Source organism: Pyrgilauda ruficollis, unplaced genomic scaffold (genome assembly GCF_017590135.1).
Source record: "Pyrgilauda ruficollis isolate IOZ18807 unplaced genomic scaffold, ASM1759013v1 scaffold16, whole genome shotgun sequence".
NCBI classification, from domain to species: domain Eukaryota; kingdom Metazoa; phylum Chordata; class Aves; order Passeriformes; family Passeridae; genus Pyrgilauda; species Pyrgilauda ruficollis.
The window spans coordinates 8,273,436-8,289,535 of record NW_024514764.1 but is presented as its reverse complement, the minus strand read 5'-3'; the positions used below and the strand labels follow the sequence as shown (position 1 = coordinate 8,289,535).

General features: G+C 40.1%; 1 protein-coding gene across 1 annotated transcript; it reads right to left on the bottom strand.

Moving 5' to 3' along the window:
• On the bottom strand, positions 1-15,351 carry ERCC4 (ERCC excision repair 4, endonuclease catalytic subunit). Its single transcript, XM_041462714.1, has 12 exons — positions 15,174-15,351; positions 13,892-14,072; positions 10,972-11,167; positions 9,417-9,624; positions 8,146-8,326; positions 7,663-7,797; positions 6,979-7,089; positions 5,262-5,853; positions 4,526-4,618; positions 3,783-3,895; positions 183-2,734; positions 1-131 (listed from the first exon to the last, which is right to left on the bottom strand). Exons 1-11 carry the CDS (start codon positions 15,345-15,347, stop codon positions 2,001-2,003), a joined length of 2,718 nt encoding a protein of 905 aa, XP_041318648.1. The 5' UTR covers positions 15,348-15,351; the 3' UTR covers positions 1-131; positions 183-2,000.
• Between the last annotated feature and the right edge of the window lie 749 nt (positions 15,352-16,100).

Below are 16,100 nucleotides of genomic sequence, written 5' to 3'. Positions count from 1 at the left end.
TATTTAGCAAATAATTATTTAATTGCATGATGTAACTTTGATCTAGCATACCACACAAAGCTACAGCTTTATCACCTGTTACTATACCCTTCATTTTCACCCCCATACACACCAATGCAAAAACTCCAAACCTCACTGACAGAGCTAAGGCAGCCATACACACCAATGCAAAAACTCCAAACAGTATCTGTGAAAAACCCCAAACCCACAGTTCATGGAGCACCCTAATGCCCATTGCACAATGTTTGCTCTCAAAGGCTGGTCAGCTGCCCTTTTCGGAATCAGGATCTACAGGCCATGCACTTAGGACACTTTGATCTTACTCTGATTTCCAGTTCTCTTAGCACCACCTGACACACATTCTCAACCCTCTGCACATCTGACAACATTAGTTTGAATAAGCAAAAGTCAAAATGGAAAGACTTCTTCTCATATTAAATAAATTAGAATCTAGGGTAATAGAAACCCTAGGATCTGGATTGTAAACCACACACTAAAAAGAAAATGTTTTGATATCAATACAGCCAAATGAAAAACAAGACAATGAACAAATTTTAATCTTATTATGGGTGTATTTAATACTAAAATTTGCATCTGCAGAAAAATGTTCCCTTGGAAATTTGTCATAGCTCAACCATAGATTAAAGTGAACAATTCATAAGTCACACTTTAAAAAGTACAATAAACATTTCACCTGAAAGTGCACAGAACAGTTTTTACCAAACAAAAAATATTTTCTCCTTTCATGAAGGAGATAATATTGGTCTGTTGTTCCCATTAGAATCATATAAATACATGTGCAAGTCATAGATAAAGGTTTTGTAAATAGCAAATGTAAATACATTAGCATGGAATAACACTGGACCAACCCTTTTGGCAATGGCAGTTTGTTACACAGTTGTATCAAAGTTCAATGTAGAATATATAATTTAACAATGCATATATTCACAAACGTTTCCCTCTTTTATGCTACACAAAACACTAAAAGTATTATCTTCTATATGACAATGGCTTTACTGAGTTTATTGACAGACAGTTGATTTGGGACATAAAAATACAAGAGCAATAGGACAGAAAAGAAGCCAATATTGGAAGAACTTAAACACTTTTGGAAAACCTTGCTTAGAAAAGGACTACATTATACAAGAGGAAATATTCTTTGGTATAAAGGAACAGTGCCAATGGTATACCCAGATTTTTCATTTTCAAGTGAAAGAGCTATCAAAACTGAGTAAAGCCTCTTAAAAGTATAAGTAAGGCACACTTAAAATTAAGTTGCACCTGTGGCACCACAGAATCTTTACCCAGTTAGACCAAAGGAAAGCGCTTTGCAAAATCTAGAAAGACAGAGCTGTACTGGCTTTGGAATGGTAAAAAGTGTAACTGGTAGCAAGGTAAGCAAATGTAGAGCATAGCATACGAATGGATTTTACTGTGACAAAGACTTATGGTCACGTTCTGAAATTCAGGATTCAGTCCCAGTATGGTCTAAACAAACTCCTGAGCAAAGACCACAATGTGTTTCAAATAGCTTCATCACTGTCAATCAAAAAGTGGCAGTTGCCAGAGAGTGAGACATTAAAAATGGCAAAAGCAGTATCATGCAGCAGAGCAGGTCACCCAGACTAATCAAAACACAGCACATTTTTAGCTTGAACAAGACATCATAACTTTCACAAGAAAACACCTTTATCAGTTAGTCTTAGCACTTAATTCTTATGGTCTTGGTGAAAAACTTCATTTAGTTAATTCAGCGGTATTATAGAATTAATTAAAGTGCTTTAAAAAGAATAAAAATAATTCACATTTCTCTATTAAAAGTAATTTTTCCTCTTGAAACTTGCCTTCAGTAATAATTAACTCACCTATTAAAACTGATATACCATTAGCAAGAAACAGCCAGTTATCTTAGAGGGGCATTTATTAAAATATTTCATGTATTTGCCAAAGTACTGTGCCAGAAAAGATTATCTGTGCTGTGTGTTGAACAATCTCATGAGTCATCTTTTGCTTTTTCCTTTGGCTAATGCCTCTGCATAGGTCAGGTGAATAAAGTCGAAGAGTTGTGTGGCATTGGCAGCATTACCCAAAATCTTGGATAGCTCGTCCTTGGACAGTGTCACCAGCTCTGCGATGCTTTTAACGTGGGTCATTAAGGCACGGCAGTTCTTTGCATTAACCCCTGGCATTTTTAGCAGGAAGTCCTGAGGCCCAGGGTTGTACTTGTCTGACTCGGGGAGAGTTTCGGAATCTGCGGTGATGGCCATCGCTGTTTCTGCATCGGGTTGGGGACGATTTTGTTTCAACTCTTCAAAGAGTTCAGCAGTAGCGTGGGGAGAGGGACACCACAGGATTCGTAACTTTGGGAAGTGCAGTGTGAGAAGGGTTAGTTTAGAAGTAACATCATTGCTGGAAATTTCTGGCTGTAAAGAGCCTCGTGGGATCAAGGAGAAGGATTTGTTAGGATCAAATTCAATGAGGAGAACTGGCCGCTTGTAGTAGCGGCACATGGACACGCACTGTGTGTACAGCCTGCCATTGTTCAAGGAACCAATCAGATCGCTGATGCTCTTCCGCTCCACACAGATGTCAGGGGTTAGAATATAATCCCCAACTTCCAAGGTCACAGGCTCAATGTCGATCCCTCGGCGATGGATCAGTGATGGAAGCTCACTACGGAATTCCCGCATATCCACGATTATGGTTTGCTGAGCACCCTTCTGTTCCTGTCCACCTGAAGAGCAAAATAAACACAGTTATTCCCATAATTGGCACCTCCTGCTCTGGTTGTTTTCCTGTGTGCTGCCAAGGCTTCTGCAATGGATGGACTTCTCATCTTAAGTTATACCTCAAATTCAGCAGTACAATAAATCATTTGATTTTTAACTGTTAGAGAAAAAAATTACTTGCCTAAATGTATACTGTAGTTTATGGAGAATGCTCTGCAGCTTGATAGAACTACCACGCTACTTGCTGAAAGCTTTGTAGAGGTGACAATGAAATACATTAAGCTGTAGATGAAAATTATTTAAATGAATCAGGGAAATCTTTAAAAGACTGCCTGCAAAACAAGATAATGAAGCTGATCCCTTTTATTTCCAGCTGTTTCCTACAGAAATAAAGCACTTTATTGTGGGAATTATGTGTTGTGCTCTACAGATCTGCAGGACACATAAAAGAGACTGCAGCATCAAGGCCACAAAGATGTAATAGCAAAGATTAGAGAGCATATGGCAAAGGAGAGCAGAATTTCAGAAACAACAGTAAAGAAAAACAGGCAGAGGAACAGCGTAACTGTCAGAGGAAAAGAACAAAAATATGGTTAGAATTGCAACAAAAGAAAAAGGACGCTTTATTACAAAGGAAGTGATCAAACCCACAATGTGCAGTTGTTTACCCAGGCAGCAGGTTTTGTCAAGATGAAAAAAATCCCCAACATTTACTAGCTCAAGGACAACACTGCCTTTGACCATCTGTAGACTTCAGCTTGTATGCTTTAATTTCTCTTCCTATAAGCAGCATGAGACAGCCTCACAACCAACAATCTGACTAGGAACAATCCAAATGGTATCCGTCTTAATGGTCAAATACTTCATTAACCTGTATTTTCAAAGAAAACCACAGTTCATTGTCACTGGGAAATAATGTTTCTTTAGCACAAAGACTGCAGAGCCAATGTACAACGTGTCTCTGCCCCAGATGTTTGAGCGGGATTTAAAGTGCAATAGTTATGGGACTTTTGGAAAGCTCTGGGCTGCAAGCCTGACCTAGGAGCTGCTCACCTGCTTTGCGCGTGTCAGCAGGGACAGAGGCAGGTCTAGCGTCTCTGAGGAGGACTAAGTTTGTTTCATCTCTTCCTTCTCTTTCTTCAGGAACAACCATGCTGGCCTTCTCTCTGAGGAACCACAAACAAACACACACTAAAAACTGCAAATACAGGAGTAAAGAAGATTGAAATACTTCAATACCCTTCATCCAGATGTAAAATTATATAACGTTTAATACTAAATGCAACCCCAATCAGAAATGCAATTTAATGAGTTTTTCTAGGTTTTTCCTTTTACAAAGGAACTAATGACTAGTAATAGCACTGTAACCTGCTGAGGCGGCTCTGTCAGTAAAAATACTGTCTTATACAGTCTAAGGAGATGTTTTGTTTCCTCAACTGACTTAGGCTATAAAAGCTTTAGAAATTATCTTACAAGAAATGTTACCTGCAAAAACACAATTACACAAATGAACTTCGTAGACAATTAGGAACAAATTCAAGTGATGCTAGTTAGTCTTTATGTTAATATTAAATCCTGCTAAAATTATTAAACAAAATACCAGGTGCTTTGAAAAGGAAAGTTTTGACCTTTTGGTGATTTTCAATAGGAAAGTAGTCTTTACATCTGACAAAGAATTGAATTAGATGTTTATTTAAAGCCTTCACACAGTTAAGAACTTCAGTCTATTTAAAATGTAAGCATATTAGGGAATTACATGAAACACTAATTATAAAGGCAGTTAAACTAACTGTTACCGAATGAGTTTTTCGAAGGCCTCCTTCTCTTTCCTCAGAGCTGTGAGGTAGCGCTGCTCTTCTGTGGAGCCCCCATAAATGAGGAAATAAACTCTGTAGGTATAAAAGAGAAAAAAAAGAGGTCACAAAACTTTGTATTAAGTTAAAAAAATTCACAACCAATAAATTAAAGGTTAGTAGCAGTAAATGCCTGACAAGTTAGTTTTGCAATTTCCAGATGTATTAAATACATATACCCATTGTGGTGATCTTTCTGTCAGCAAATGCTATAACTGCAAACACTAATTTTCTTTATTGTGTTTCCTGTACTTGTTTCTCTGTTACAGTTTCTGAATTACTGGTCTTCAGCATGATGAACATCAGGAAATATGAAAATTAATTAAACCCAAAATAAATACTTTTCTTTAAAAATCATATCTTCAGAGATGGTTTAAAATGAGACTACACCACCTGAAAATGAGCTACTGTCACTAAAATGATTGAAGCAAATATCTTGGAATTGTTTATTTTTTTGTACAGATATGCTTCTGCTGTTAAGGGACTAAATACCTGCTGGAAAGTAAAAATTATCTTTTGGTTACACCAGACATTCTGCTTTTGTTTAAACTTAAGGGCTCAACAGGAACTGGAAGGTAGCTAATGAAAATGAACAGCAGCATGTTCTGCATTGACTGTTGACAGTGCACTTCAAATTTTATCTTTTCAGACTAGAATTACCCTGGCCAAGTCAACTTGCCTCAAAGGCTTCCCAGGCCTGCTTGCCTTGTAGATTTCCAGCTGCCGAACAAAAGTGAGCTCTGCATCATACAACACAACATATCTGGGTTCTACTTCGTGCAGCACCCGAGTGAGCGCGTAGGGATCCCCACACCCCTGCAGCGGGTGGATAATCGTCAGTGGGTCCTTGAAAATCCCATAGTAACAATCTGATGGCAAGTTCAAATCAAAATCTTCAGGAATCATCTCTTCAGTGTTGCCTTCTTGGCTACCACTTAATTCTTTGTTGTCTTCCACCTCGACCTCCTCTCTCTTTTCCTCCTCAGTTTTCCCTATCATTTGGATTAGAGTCCGGTCTTGCTGCTTCTTCTGTTTATTTTGTTTTGAAGAAGCTGTCAGTTTGGCTTTTTTTGCTTGAGGCCCTGTGTCTGGTTTGGCATTTCCTTTGGACTTGAGGGCTTTTCTGTCCATAATCCACACCTCTCCAGCTTTCTCGTCCTTTCCGAAGGTTTTGTTATATAGCCTTGTTAAAAAAGCTTCTGCTCCACCAATAATATACTCCCTGAGCTGTGCACAGGCTCGGTCATCACTGGCACAAATGAGCACTTGCCCTGCAGTCAAGAAACAATACCATGTTTACAGCCTGTAATGCTGTGCTTCTTATCCAGCTACAAGCACCTCCCGAGCCAATGGCTTGCACTGATCCAAGCACTGTGCCTGCCAAATGCCTTGACATTCGGCTGTCACAGCTGCTTTGGACTTTGAGAGAATCTAAATTGCATGGCTTTTTATACCAAATAAAATTAGAGTAGATTAATGGAAGTTCAACATTCCTTTTTCTTACAATATCTAAATTCATAAAGTTTTCCTTCTGACCATTGGAAATGAGGCAAGTACAGTGTGTGTTGAAACATACTCAAAAAACTACTCATTTTTAAGATGTGGAATAAGAGAGAACTTAATTTAGACCATTCTAATTTGTCAGCTGTGTTAGAGAGTCTACAGAACACATGTTTCACACAGTATTATTGACATTTGTGAATAATAATTCTCTGCAAGCTGACTCAGATAAACTCCTACAACACTAGGAGAGAGAGCCAGTTCTTACCCAGAGTCAGAACACTGTGGGTGGGAGAAAAGAGCACTTTTTTACCCTTACTATTTCCTAAAATAAAACTTGCTAAATTTTAAGGGAATGAAAAGCCCTAAAATAGGAAAGGCAGCAAAGCAGTTAGACACTCTTCCCTGCCTCCTAATCTCTACCTCATTTATATGCAACCCATGCAAAGCAAATTTTTAGGTGCATGAGAAGAATGTGCAAGTTAGAAAGGGTGTAAGACAGAACCCCTATTTTTGTTTTGAACCCAAACTTCAGAAATGAGTGAATGGTACCTCGATCATTATAAATCTCCACATCTGTTTTATTTGGCTTGGAACTAAGGTATTGGTACACTACTGAAATGTAATCTAAAATATTTTTTCAGAATAATTCATGTTCTTTCCTAAAAAGTATTGCATTGTAGGAACAGCATTTCTCTTTCAGAGCAAGACCTAATAAGAGCTTAATTTTACATAGTTTATGTACATAAATTCCTCTTCTTGAGGCCACATTACTAAATTTAAACCAGCTCTTTGATAAAACTACAGAAAACAGTTAGCTGCTTCTCTCTAGGGTCAAGTAGAAGTACAAACCAGTAGAGTTCCTGGAAAACTTGCATAATTTAGTATTCTCTCACCTGGACCACCAAGGTTGTCACTGTTCTTATTCTCATTTTCAATCTCTTTCAGTACTTCTCTCAAAGCTTCCCATTTTGGGTTACTTTCTAGAACCAGTTCCCTTTTCAGTTCTGAAACAAAGTAAGATTGAACATAGCAGCTCTTGCAGGCAAAATATCCTTCACACTTTAAGTCAGTGGTTAGATGTCAATAGTGTGGTGGTTGTTGGCACATATGATATTCAACAACCTACCTATGCAACTTGTTATGCTAATAAGGTGGAGAACACTTAAATTTAAAAATGGAGATAAATGCTTTTGTGAAGCAAAACACTGAAGTATTCACTCATTCTTCAGTTCTGAAACTCCTGAATATATTTTTTAATAAAAGCAACCACAGCCTCCTACTCTTTCATGTACAATAATAAAGATGAAGCTAAACATCAATGGAATGCAAGAACAATTCCATAAAAGCTCTTCTAGTGATCAGCTGAGCAAGCTTAGGAGAACCCCCTACTTTGTGACTCTTTTATGTTGTTTATCATATGCTTTTGGAACTAAGATTATATCTCAATTTATCCCAGCTAACAGACTGAGATCCTGAGCTGTGGAAGTTCATGCAGGGAACCAGACTACAAGTAATAACATGCAAAGCACTTGGAATCGTGTGACACTCTTAAACTTAAAATTAGGAATGATCAGTACCATTTTCCTTCTTTACATCACGTTTTTCAGAGCCTGAGCCTTTGCCTTTCTGATTCAGTTTCTCATCTGCAATGCGATAAACTCGAGCTCGAGCATTCACAAACATTGAAGTACTGGAGTCAAGGAACAGCCAGCCTGGGGAGGAAATGAGAAGGAAGCAGTAGTAGTTTGACATCTGCAATGTGCATGTGTTCCAGCCCTCTGCAATAAAAGCCCCAGATCTTCAGCTGGAATACCTGCCCTACCTGCTTGCTGTGTAATCACCAGCTTAATAAAAGACAGAAATGTGATGCAAATCTCACACTGTTAAGTAACAGCAGTTAAGTGGGAAGATGAAAGAGGTATCTGTCAATAAAAACCTACGTCCTTATGGCTGGTTGTGTAAAACCTAATTAGATACCTTCATATGTTTGGGAACGATAATTAAAAACATCAACATTGCACCGTTTCATGCATTAACTTGTATGGTTATTCCGTGTTTACCTGAATTCTCACCAAAAGCTTTTTCACTTGCTTTCAGTGACTCCAGGAGATTAAGGAAAGTAACACAATCATACTGGGTTAGATACAGTAACAAAGTGCGTAGGATCTTCAAATCCTGGACCAAAGACTTTGTCTTAGCTCCAAGCTGATGCCAGAGAGGATCTAGATAGTGACGTATTGTCTGGAAATTAAAATTGGAAAGTTTGGAGTGTCAAACATACAGTATTGCATTATAGCTTCTAACCAAGCTGAGAAAGCACTTTAACTTTACAGGGGACGCTCTGGTTTCCCAAAGTTATTACAGATACCAAAATAAATATGTACTGGTGAGATATTTGTTTTGATATAAGTTAGCATATTTTAGCAAAGTTAACATAATATAGATGTCTTTATGAAACACATATCAGCAATTAGCAGACATATATAATTTAATGCTTTCAGTAAATTTTTTCCTCTCCATCTAATAACAAAATACTGGTAAAATTATTAAAAACCACCCTTATTTTACTGGTACTGGCCTGTTGTAGTTAGTATCTAGTGTCCTTTACTTAGGTACAGAAAAAACCATTATAAAGTCATGTAGTTTCCAAAATCAAGATAGGTATCATGAAGATGAGCAACTTTTAGACCCCAAGGAAGAACCTTCAAATATTTAAAGTACAGAAGGCCTTCCATTTAGATTAAATCACAGTTAACCAATAACTGTGTTGCACTATGACAGCTGATTTCACCCTAACAAAAGCATGTGTGTACCACACATTGCAGGTCTGTCAAAAATAACAGTGAACACAAAGTTATTGACATACATAATGATCAAAGATGCAGCAGATGCATGCATGTGCACATTGTCTATTACATACAGTCCTTCTCCTACTAGAGAAAAAAAAAACACAAGCAAGATATTCAAAAGGAAAAGGGGAGTATGTGTATGGCAATTACTGATACTTATCTCCAAAGTACTCTGAGATGAAGTTGCAGCTGTCTTTTTAATAACAGCAGCAACAATTACTATTATAACCATGAATTGGGGTGTTTTTACTCCTGGAACTTTGGAAATGAAGGAAGAACAATAACAGCAATACATCAAAAACCCTACTGGCAACTGTCACATCAACATTACATCCCCTTCTACCAGGAATAAACGTGTCATGGGAGAACACTCAGCTGCTGCTGGTTATCTATTTTGCAAATAACATTTCTCTTTGCATGGCAGGCACTTTGGAGATCTATATCCAGTTACTTAGACACTGCAGAACAATCAAAATTATTACCTTGTCAAAAGGTTTAGCAATAGCATTCTCTAAAGATAGATCTTCTACTTCAAGAGCTGGGTTGTAACGTTTGAGTTCCTTCAGACATGCGTTCAGAATGTCCAGGATTGCAGTCTGGATAGCGAGCATAGCAGGGGTCATTGCCACGTGTATTTCCACCACTTCAGGTTTATGCTTCTCTAAAAACGAGTGCACTGCTATATGAAATCTAAGAGAAAAACAGCTTCTTAAGATTTACATGGATAGTTGTACTTGACTTAGAATTACTCAAAAGTTTGTATAAACTACAATTACAATTCTTTAAAATGTAAACAACTAAGTTAATTCCAAAATCAGTTTCTACTGATATGAAGAGTGCAATCTTATGAACAGCCTTGGAAAACCATCTGTTCCACAATTATGACTGTAGTCATTCTAGTCATGTGAGCCTACAGTGCTGGTGAATGATCCATGGAAAATTACTGCACTGGATTCTGCATCATCATCACACATAACAAATATTAAAATAAGCCCAAAAAATCGTATAAGGGAGAAACTGGAAAGGGTTCCTAAATTCTCTGAAATCACATAGCTGCACCAGCAGATTTTATGATGTTCCAGCTTGCAATGACAACCTGCAGGTCCTTGTTGGAACCCTGTCCTTGGAGCCACTCCAGCTGCACAGATCCAGAGATGCCACCTGACTGTTCCTGACAGGAGGAGGCTCAGAGAACCCGATGGCTGCTGACCTCTGCAACTCCACGGACATTTGCCTTACTGCAGCCTGCAGCCCCAGGTCTTTTCATGGAAGTCAAGGAAGGAAATCTAGAGAGCTTCTACTCAACCTTTCCTACCCCAGGTATGTCCACTTCTACTTCCCTGGGATACTGAAAGACTATTAAGGGATTTACAATGCATTCACTGAGAAGGAGTGAAACACATTCCAGCCTGGACTAACAGAACAAATGGGCAGAGCTCCTGCCCAGGGCAAGAGCACTGACTGAGTCATCAGAGAGTGTTCAGTTCAGTTGTGGATCTGCTCCTGGAAGACTCTCTGCATGCCACATTTTGGCAATTTGTTTTTTAACAGTCATCAAGAAATGTTCTTCATACACAGGATACGTGTGTAAGAAGATTAAAATAATCTGACATGTAGAAAGAGGTGCATGGAGTTTCATAACAGCTGGAAACAAACACATCCATGAACAGCAGAACTGAGAGACTGTTTTCCTGCCATTTCTTGGCTTAAGTACTCTTGTTTAGTAAGAGAAGTTTTTCTTAAACTGTTAAGAATGTCACTTTTTGTTGTGATTTCTGTTGACTAACAGGAGAGCTCTGCCATTAGGTTCATTCCCTTAATACAGTCAGTTGGAGTCCATTTTCAAAAATACTCTCAGAAATTCAGCATCTTTAAGACCACTTCTGTCAAAAACTGAAAAAATTTTGTTTGGGAATAGAGGAGGGAACACAGATTAGCAGTGTGACTGCATACACCTCCTTTTCTCAGGAACCTGCTGTAACATCCTTCATCTTTCCTCTAAGTTTAACTCTCCAGTGAAGTAAAGAAGTGCCTCACCTTGGCCACAGATAAAGCTTCCCAACAAAAAGATTTTTCATCACTCTTTCCACATGACAAAAGCCAGTGTTAAATGCAACTGCATTATCTGTAAAAGCTTTAATGAAGCCTTGCTTGTTCTTCTGGCGATAAAGTCGCAAGATGAACGCTTCCTGACAGGACTCAATGATTCTATGTGCTTTGTACACCAAAATGCCTGGCAAAAGAAAAAAGATAATCAAATTTAAAAAAAATACAGAAAGGTCCAGGTTTGTACAGATTTTCCCTCACAACTGTCTTATTCTTCTACTGTTGTTTTAAATACAGGAATTTAAGTCTTCTAAAATGAAGGTTGAACAAACTTTCTGGGGTTGAAACAAGTGACTCCTCAGTTTCAGTACCATGAAATTGCCAAGTAACAGAACTGGGTTAATAATGCATCTTTAACAGAAAAAAAAAAAAAAAAGCTTGTGCATGAGAGGCAGGACTTAGTAGCTAGGAAAATTCTCTACTCCTGAGGCATAACTTGAACTTGAGCCTTTTAAAATCAGGAAAAGCAGATGCATGACATAACACACTGTTACAACAAAGCAAGTTTGATGTGTTCGAGGTTGTGATAGTTGAATTCTTCTGTTCAGAGAAATTCTGGAATTACAGACTTGTCAAGTAACTTTCATTGGTAACAGTTCAAGTGTTTGCATAATCAAAGAACTTCTGAAAACATTTATTTTGCTTTTCTCTTCTATCTGACAGTCATGTTCACACTCAAGGACAACAAGTATTATTAAATATATGAGTACACCACCAGTTTTCTTCATGGCTATGGGTGCAATAGGAATAAAAGACATATCAAGCACATTTCAATAAAGAGAAATGAAACAAGAGTTGAATACACATTTGAGGTGAACATTTCTGGAGTTCACAGTTCACTCAGCCACGACCTGCTAAAGCAAGGCTTGTTTTTTCCTCATGCTAATCATCTTAAAAGGCACACATTGCATTATTTTCCCTCTCCCCCTACTGAATTCAGGCCTATGTGGTATCTGCTCACAGCTTCCAGGGGAATCATAAATGCCTTTCTAAAACAGAAGCTAAGGACATCAAACATCACAGGTTTTACCTTGTGCCTACATAAGCTAATAAACTTACAAAGCATTTAATCTCTGTAACAAGTCTCCTCAACTCAGCATCCAGACATTGATTTTAACATGCCTTTGCCTGCTAAATGAAAAAGCGTCCAGAAAATAGACTTCCATGTAACTGCTTGTCATTCATGATGAAGTCCTGAAATAATCCACTACAAGGTATTTTTCTATCTAGATATTGTTAGACCTGTCGTATGAAGCAAATTTTTCAGTACATAATAATGATCATCTCTGAACACCTTCCAAATTTTTCGATATGTGAACCCAGATGGACATGACAAGAAAAACAGAATTTCTAACAGGTCAGTAAGACTGTGTTTATTGTAATACCTTCCTGCTTTTAGTCAACATGTATCTGCTTATGAAGGGAGTTCACACCTGCTCTGTAAGCCTTGGTAGAAACAACTTGCCACTTTTTATTACACCAACTTGCATCCGTTTCACTGTGCTGTCAAGTACATAACTTCTTCTCAGCTAAAACCACCAGGAATAATTCTGCTTTACTGCAGTGATAATTTCTTATATTAATTTAGCTGGATTTTTGAGTTCATCAGATGTTAATTCACACTGATTTTACAAACAACATTTTTAACACCTAGGAAGGCTTTTGTTGTTATCTCGTCATGAAACACTACTACAAGATTTTGTTGCACAATCTCACACACAGACAAGGCACACAGACCCAGGTGTTGGGAGGCTGGGAAGGAAGCCACCAGTCGATTGCAGCTGCTCTCACACCGACCTCTGGTGGCAATGCAAAACCTGTCACAGCTCTGCAGCACTACAGGACAGCAGCAGGTTTAAAACTTCACTGCATTCCTTCTTTTCATTTTTTTTTCTTCTTCGGTAGAAAGGTAAAGAGGAAGATGTGAAGGGAAAAAGAGAAATTACCACAGGTCGCCCAGAAAAACCTATTCACTTTTTTTGAACTTAGAAATCTGGTGTTCTTCAACTCCAGCATAAAAGTGTTCAAAATGTTTTACAGTGGAACTTGCTGTAGCTTGACTAAAAGGAAGGAGGTACAGCTTCTGAAGCAGAAACTCACATTCCTGTAAGCATACAATATTCAGCTATGTTTAATTAAGATGTTAACACTTAGAAAACAGTAAAATATTTTTAAATCCCTGGCTCTTAGAGCTCTCTTTTTCCAGCTCTCCAGGCTGTAACAGGGTTTCCAGCTTAGACAGGAACATAAAAACAAGAGTGGCTGGGGGAGAAGGCAAACAGAACATGAGAACAAAAGGGTAACTCTCACATCCTCCATGTATAGCTTCTACATAACTACAAAAAAAGGTTGCAAGTTATTTTCCAAATCTTTACAATTACAGTAACAACATTACTTCATAATACTGCTATTTGCATAGTATCCAAGTGTGTCAATACAAAGATTAGTGAGGTTTTTTTTCTATGAGAAGTCATCAGGAGTAATTTGTTAATGCAAAAATATAGGTAGTGTGCATGCCTTATAAAGCATGACATCTAAAGTCTGTTTTAATGATAGGCCAGTGTCCAATAAACCCCAGGACACTATGTCACCAAGTGTAATCAATTATTCTTCTTTGAAAGCCTTTTTAAACTGTATGACTAAATAAGGCAAATGAATTGAGAAGGAAACAAAAAAAAGGAACAAAAGAACTACATATTTGCTCCTTTCACCTCAGTCTTGGGGGGGGGGCAAAAAAAAGGAATAATTCTTCAACCTCAATACCCATCAGAATTCTTCATATAGAATCTTTTTTTAAGCTTTGTGTACTGTCAAACAGAACACTCTTACCTTTATTTCATTAAGCTCTTACCGGTAATGAGATTGGCAGGAATTCTGTCAGTAAGGAAATCTACCACAAGGATCCGACTTGTTGCAAAGATGACTCCTCCTTGTGTATAAAATTCATATCGAGTATTATTTGCAATTTCATTGGTAACGCGTCGAGGGAGATGAACAACTCCATCTGACCTCAGCTGATCAATAAAATACTCCTACACCAAACACAATAAAAACACAAGACATTGTTGTGGTATCCAGAGAAAGGGATCCATAAAGCACCTTTATTTCACTCCGGTAATTTATATACTCTGGTAATTTCATACCTTTATTATACTCTAGTAATTTTGAGGAGCTGTCGAAAACAAATTAAGACACGATAGTATAACATACTAGAAGAAGTCAGAATTACTATGATTTTTTCTTTTTTGACATACATTCTTCAAACTCATCTGGGTGATCAAAAAAATCTACATAGTCAGTAGTAACTAGACAATACTTACATAAAAATGAGCAACTGACACTTCAAGGAGCTTACATTTTCTTATATTTCAATATCTCATTTTCAGAGAAAATGCAATTTTAATACTGCCTTAAGAACAGAGAATTGGGAAGAGATCATCTTTTAGTGCCATCACCTATAGTCACGAGATGACTACAGCAGGTAGATCATATACACCAAGCTAATCTTATAAACTACAGCTGTGATCTTTATTCACCTACGCTTGCTATAAAAGGTCCCCCAAGACGTCCCTTTCCTGATGGTGGGAAATTTGCCTGGTTCTAGAGAAAAAAGAGCAGGTTTTTTTTGTACAATTAGGGACAAACACATCAAGTCCAACAAGCATGTTTCATCCCTTTCTCCTCACGGGTTACTTTTAAATTATGTACTTGTTTGAGGTGATCTGTGTTACTAGGACTTCATTGTGCTGCAGGAGTAGAAATCCAACTGCCCTGATTCCAAATGTGTGTGGTTTGACAGCTTCCCCAGGGTCTGCAGGTGGACAACAGGCTGAGCCAGCAGTGCCCTTGTGACCAAGAAGGCCAAGGAGATCCTGGGGTGTGTCAGGAAGAGCGTGGAATGAGAGATGGGCACTGTGCTCCCTGCCAACCCGACCCGTTCCGTGGTTCTGTGCCGGGGCCGGTGCCCAGAGCCCAGCCCGCCCGCCGCGCTGCCCTCACCGGAGCCCGCACACCCTCCCACCAGCCCGGGGAGCCGCTCCGCCGGCCGGGGCAGCGACAGGGACGCCGGCCGCCCTCGGGACGCGCCCGCCGCAGCCGGAGGGGAAGGGGCGGGCGCCGGCAGCTGCCCTCACCTCCTCGGCGGGGCTGGTGTTGAGCACGAGCACGAGGCTGGCGGGCTCGCAGTAGAGGCGCAGGAAGCGCAGCAGCAGGCGGTCGATGCCGAGCCCGCGGGCGCACACGACGAGCCCGTCGCGGTGGAAAAGCTCCAGGAAGATCTGGCTCTCGTGCTCCAGCAGCGCCGCCATCGCGGCACCGCTCCCGCGCACGCGCACGCGCGCGCGCCCCGACAGCGTCCCCTGCCGGGCCCGCGCGCGGTCCTCCAGGCCGGGCGGTTTCCCGCCCCGCGCGCGGGGGTCCCGAGGCGCGCGGACAGGAGGGGCCCTCAGGGAAATGTCCGTCCCCTCATGGGTACCCACCGCGGACGGGGACGGGACCCCGCACACGGGCTCCTACTGCGGCCAGATGAGCCTCCGCTTCTCCCCGTGCGGGGAGCGTGTGCCGAGTGCTAATGCCAGGTAGCCGGTCTCTTCCAATCATTTTGTGTTTGGGTTAGATAGGAGGAAAAGGTTTTTCATCCACAGGGTGGGCACTGAACAGGCTCCCCAGGGCAGTGGTCACGGCCCCAAGACTGACAGTGCTTCAGGAGCATTTGGACACCGCTCTCAGGCACAGGGCGGGATTGTGGGAGTGTCCTGTGCAGAACCAGGAGTTGGATAGATGGTTCTTGTGGGGCCTGCCTACTCAGAATATTCTGTCATTCCGTTATTTTTTGCTGGCTAGTTGCATTTTTTAAGCACCAAACCCAGACTCCTGAGCACTCCTCTCACCAGGCATCGGCCCCTCGCCGTTTCCGTGGCGCCCGCCCCGGTCAGTGCGCAAAATGCAGTTTGTGTCCGGAGGGGTGAAGGCGCTCCGCAGAGCTGCTTTCAGAAACAGCTGGGAATGCAGGGCACTCCTCAGACTTTCCCTGCTATTCAGCCGAGCATCATGGAAACACA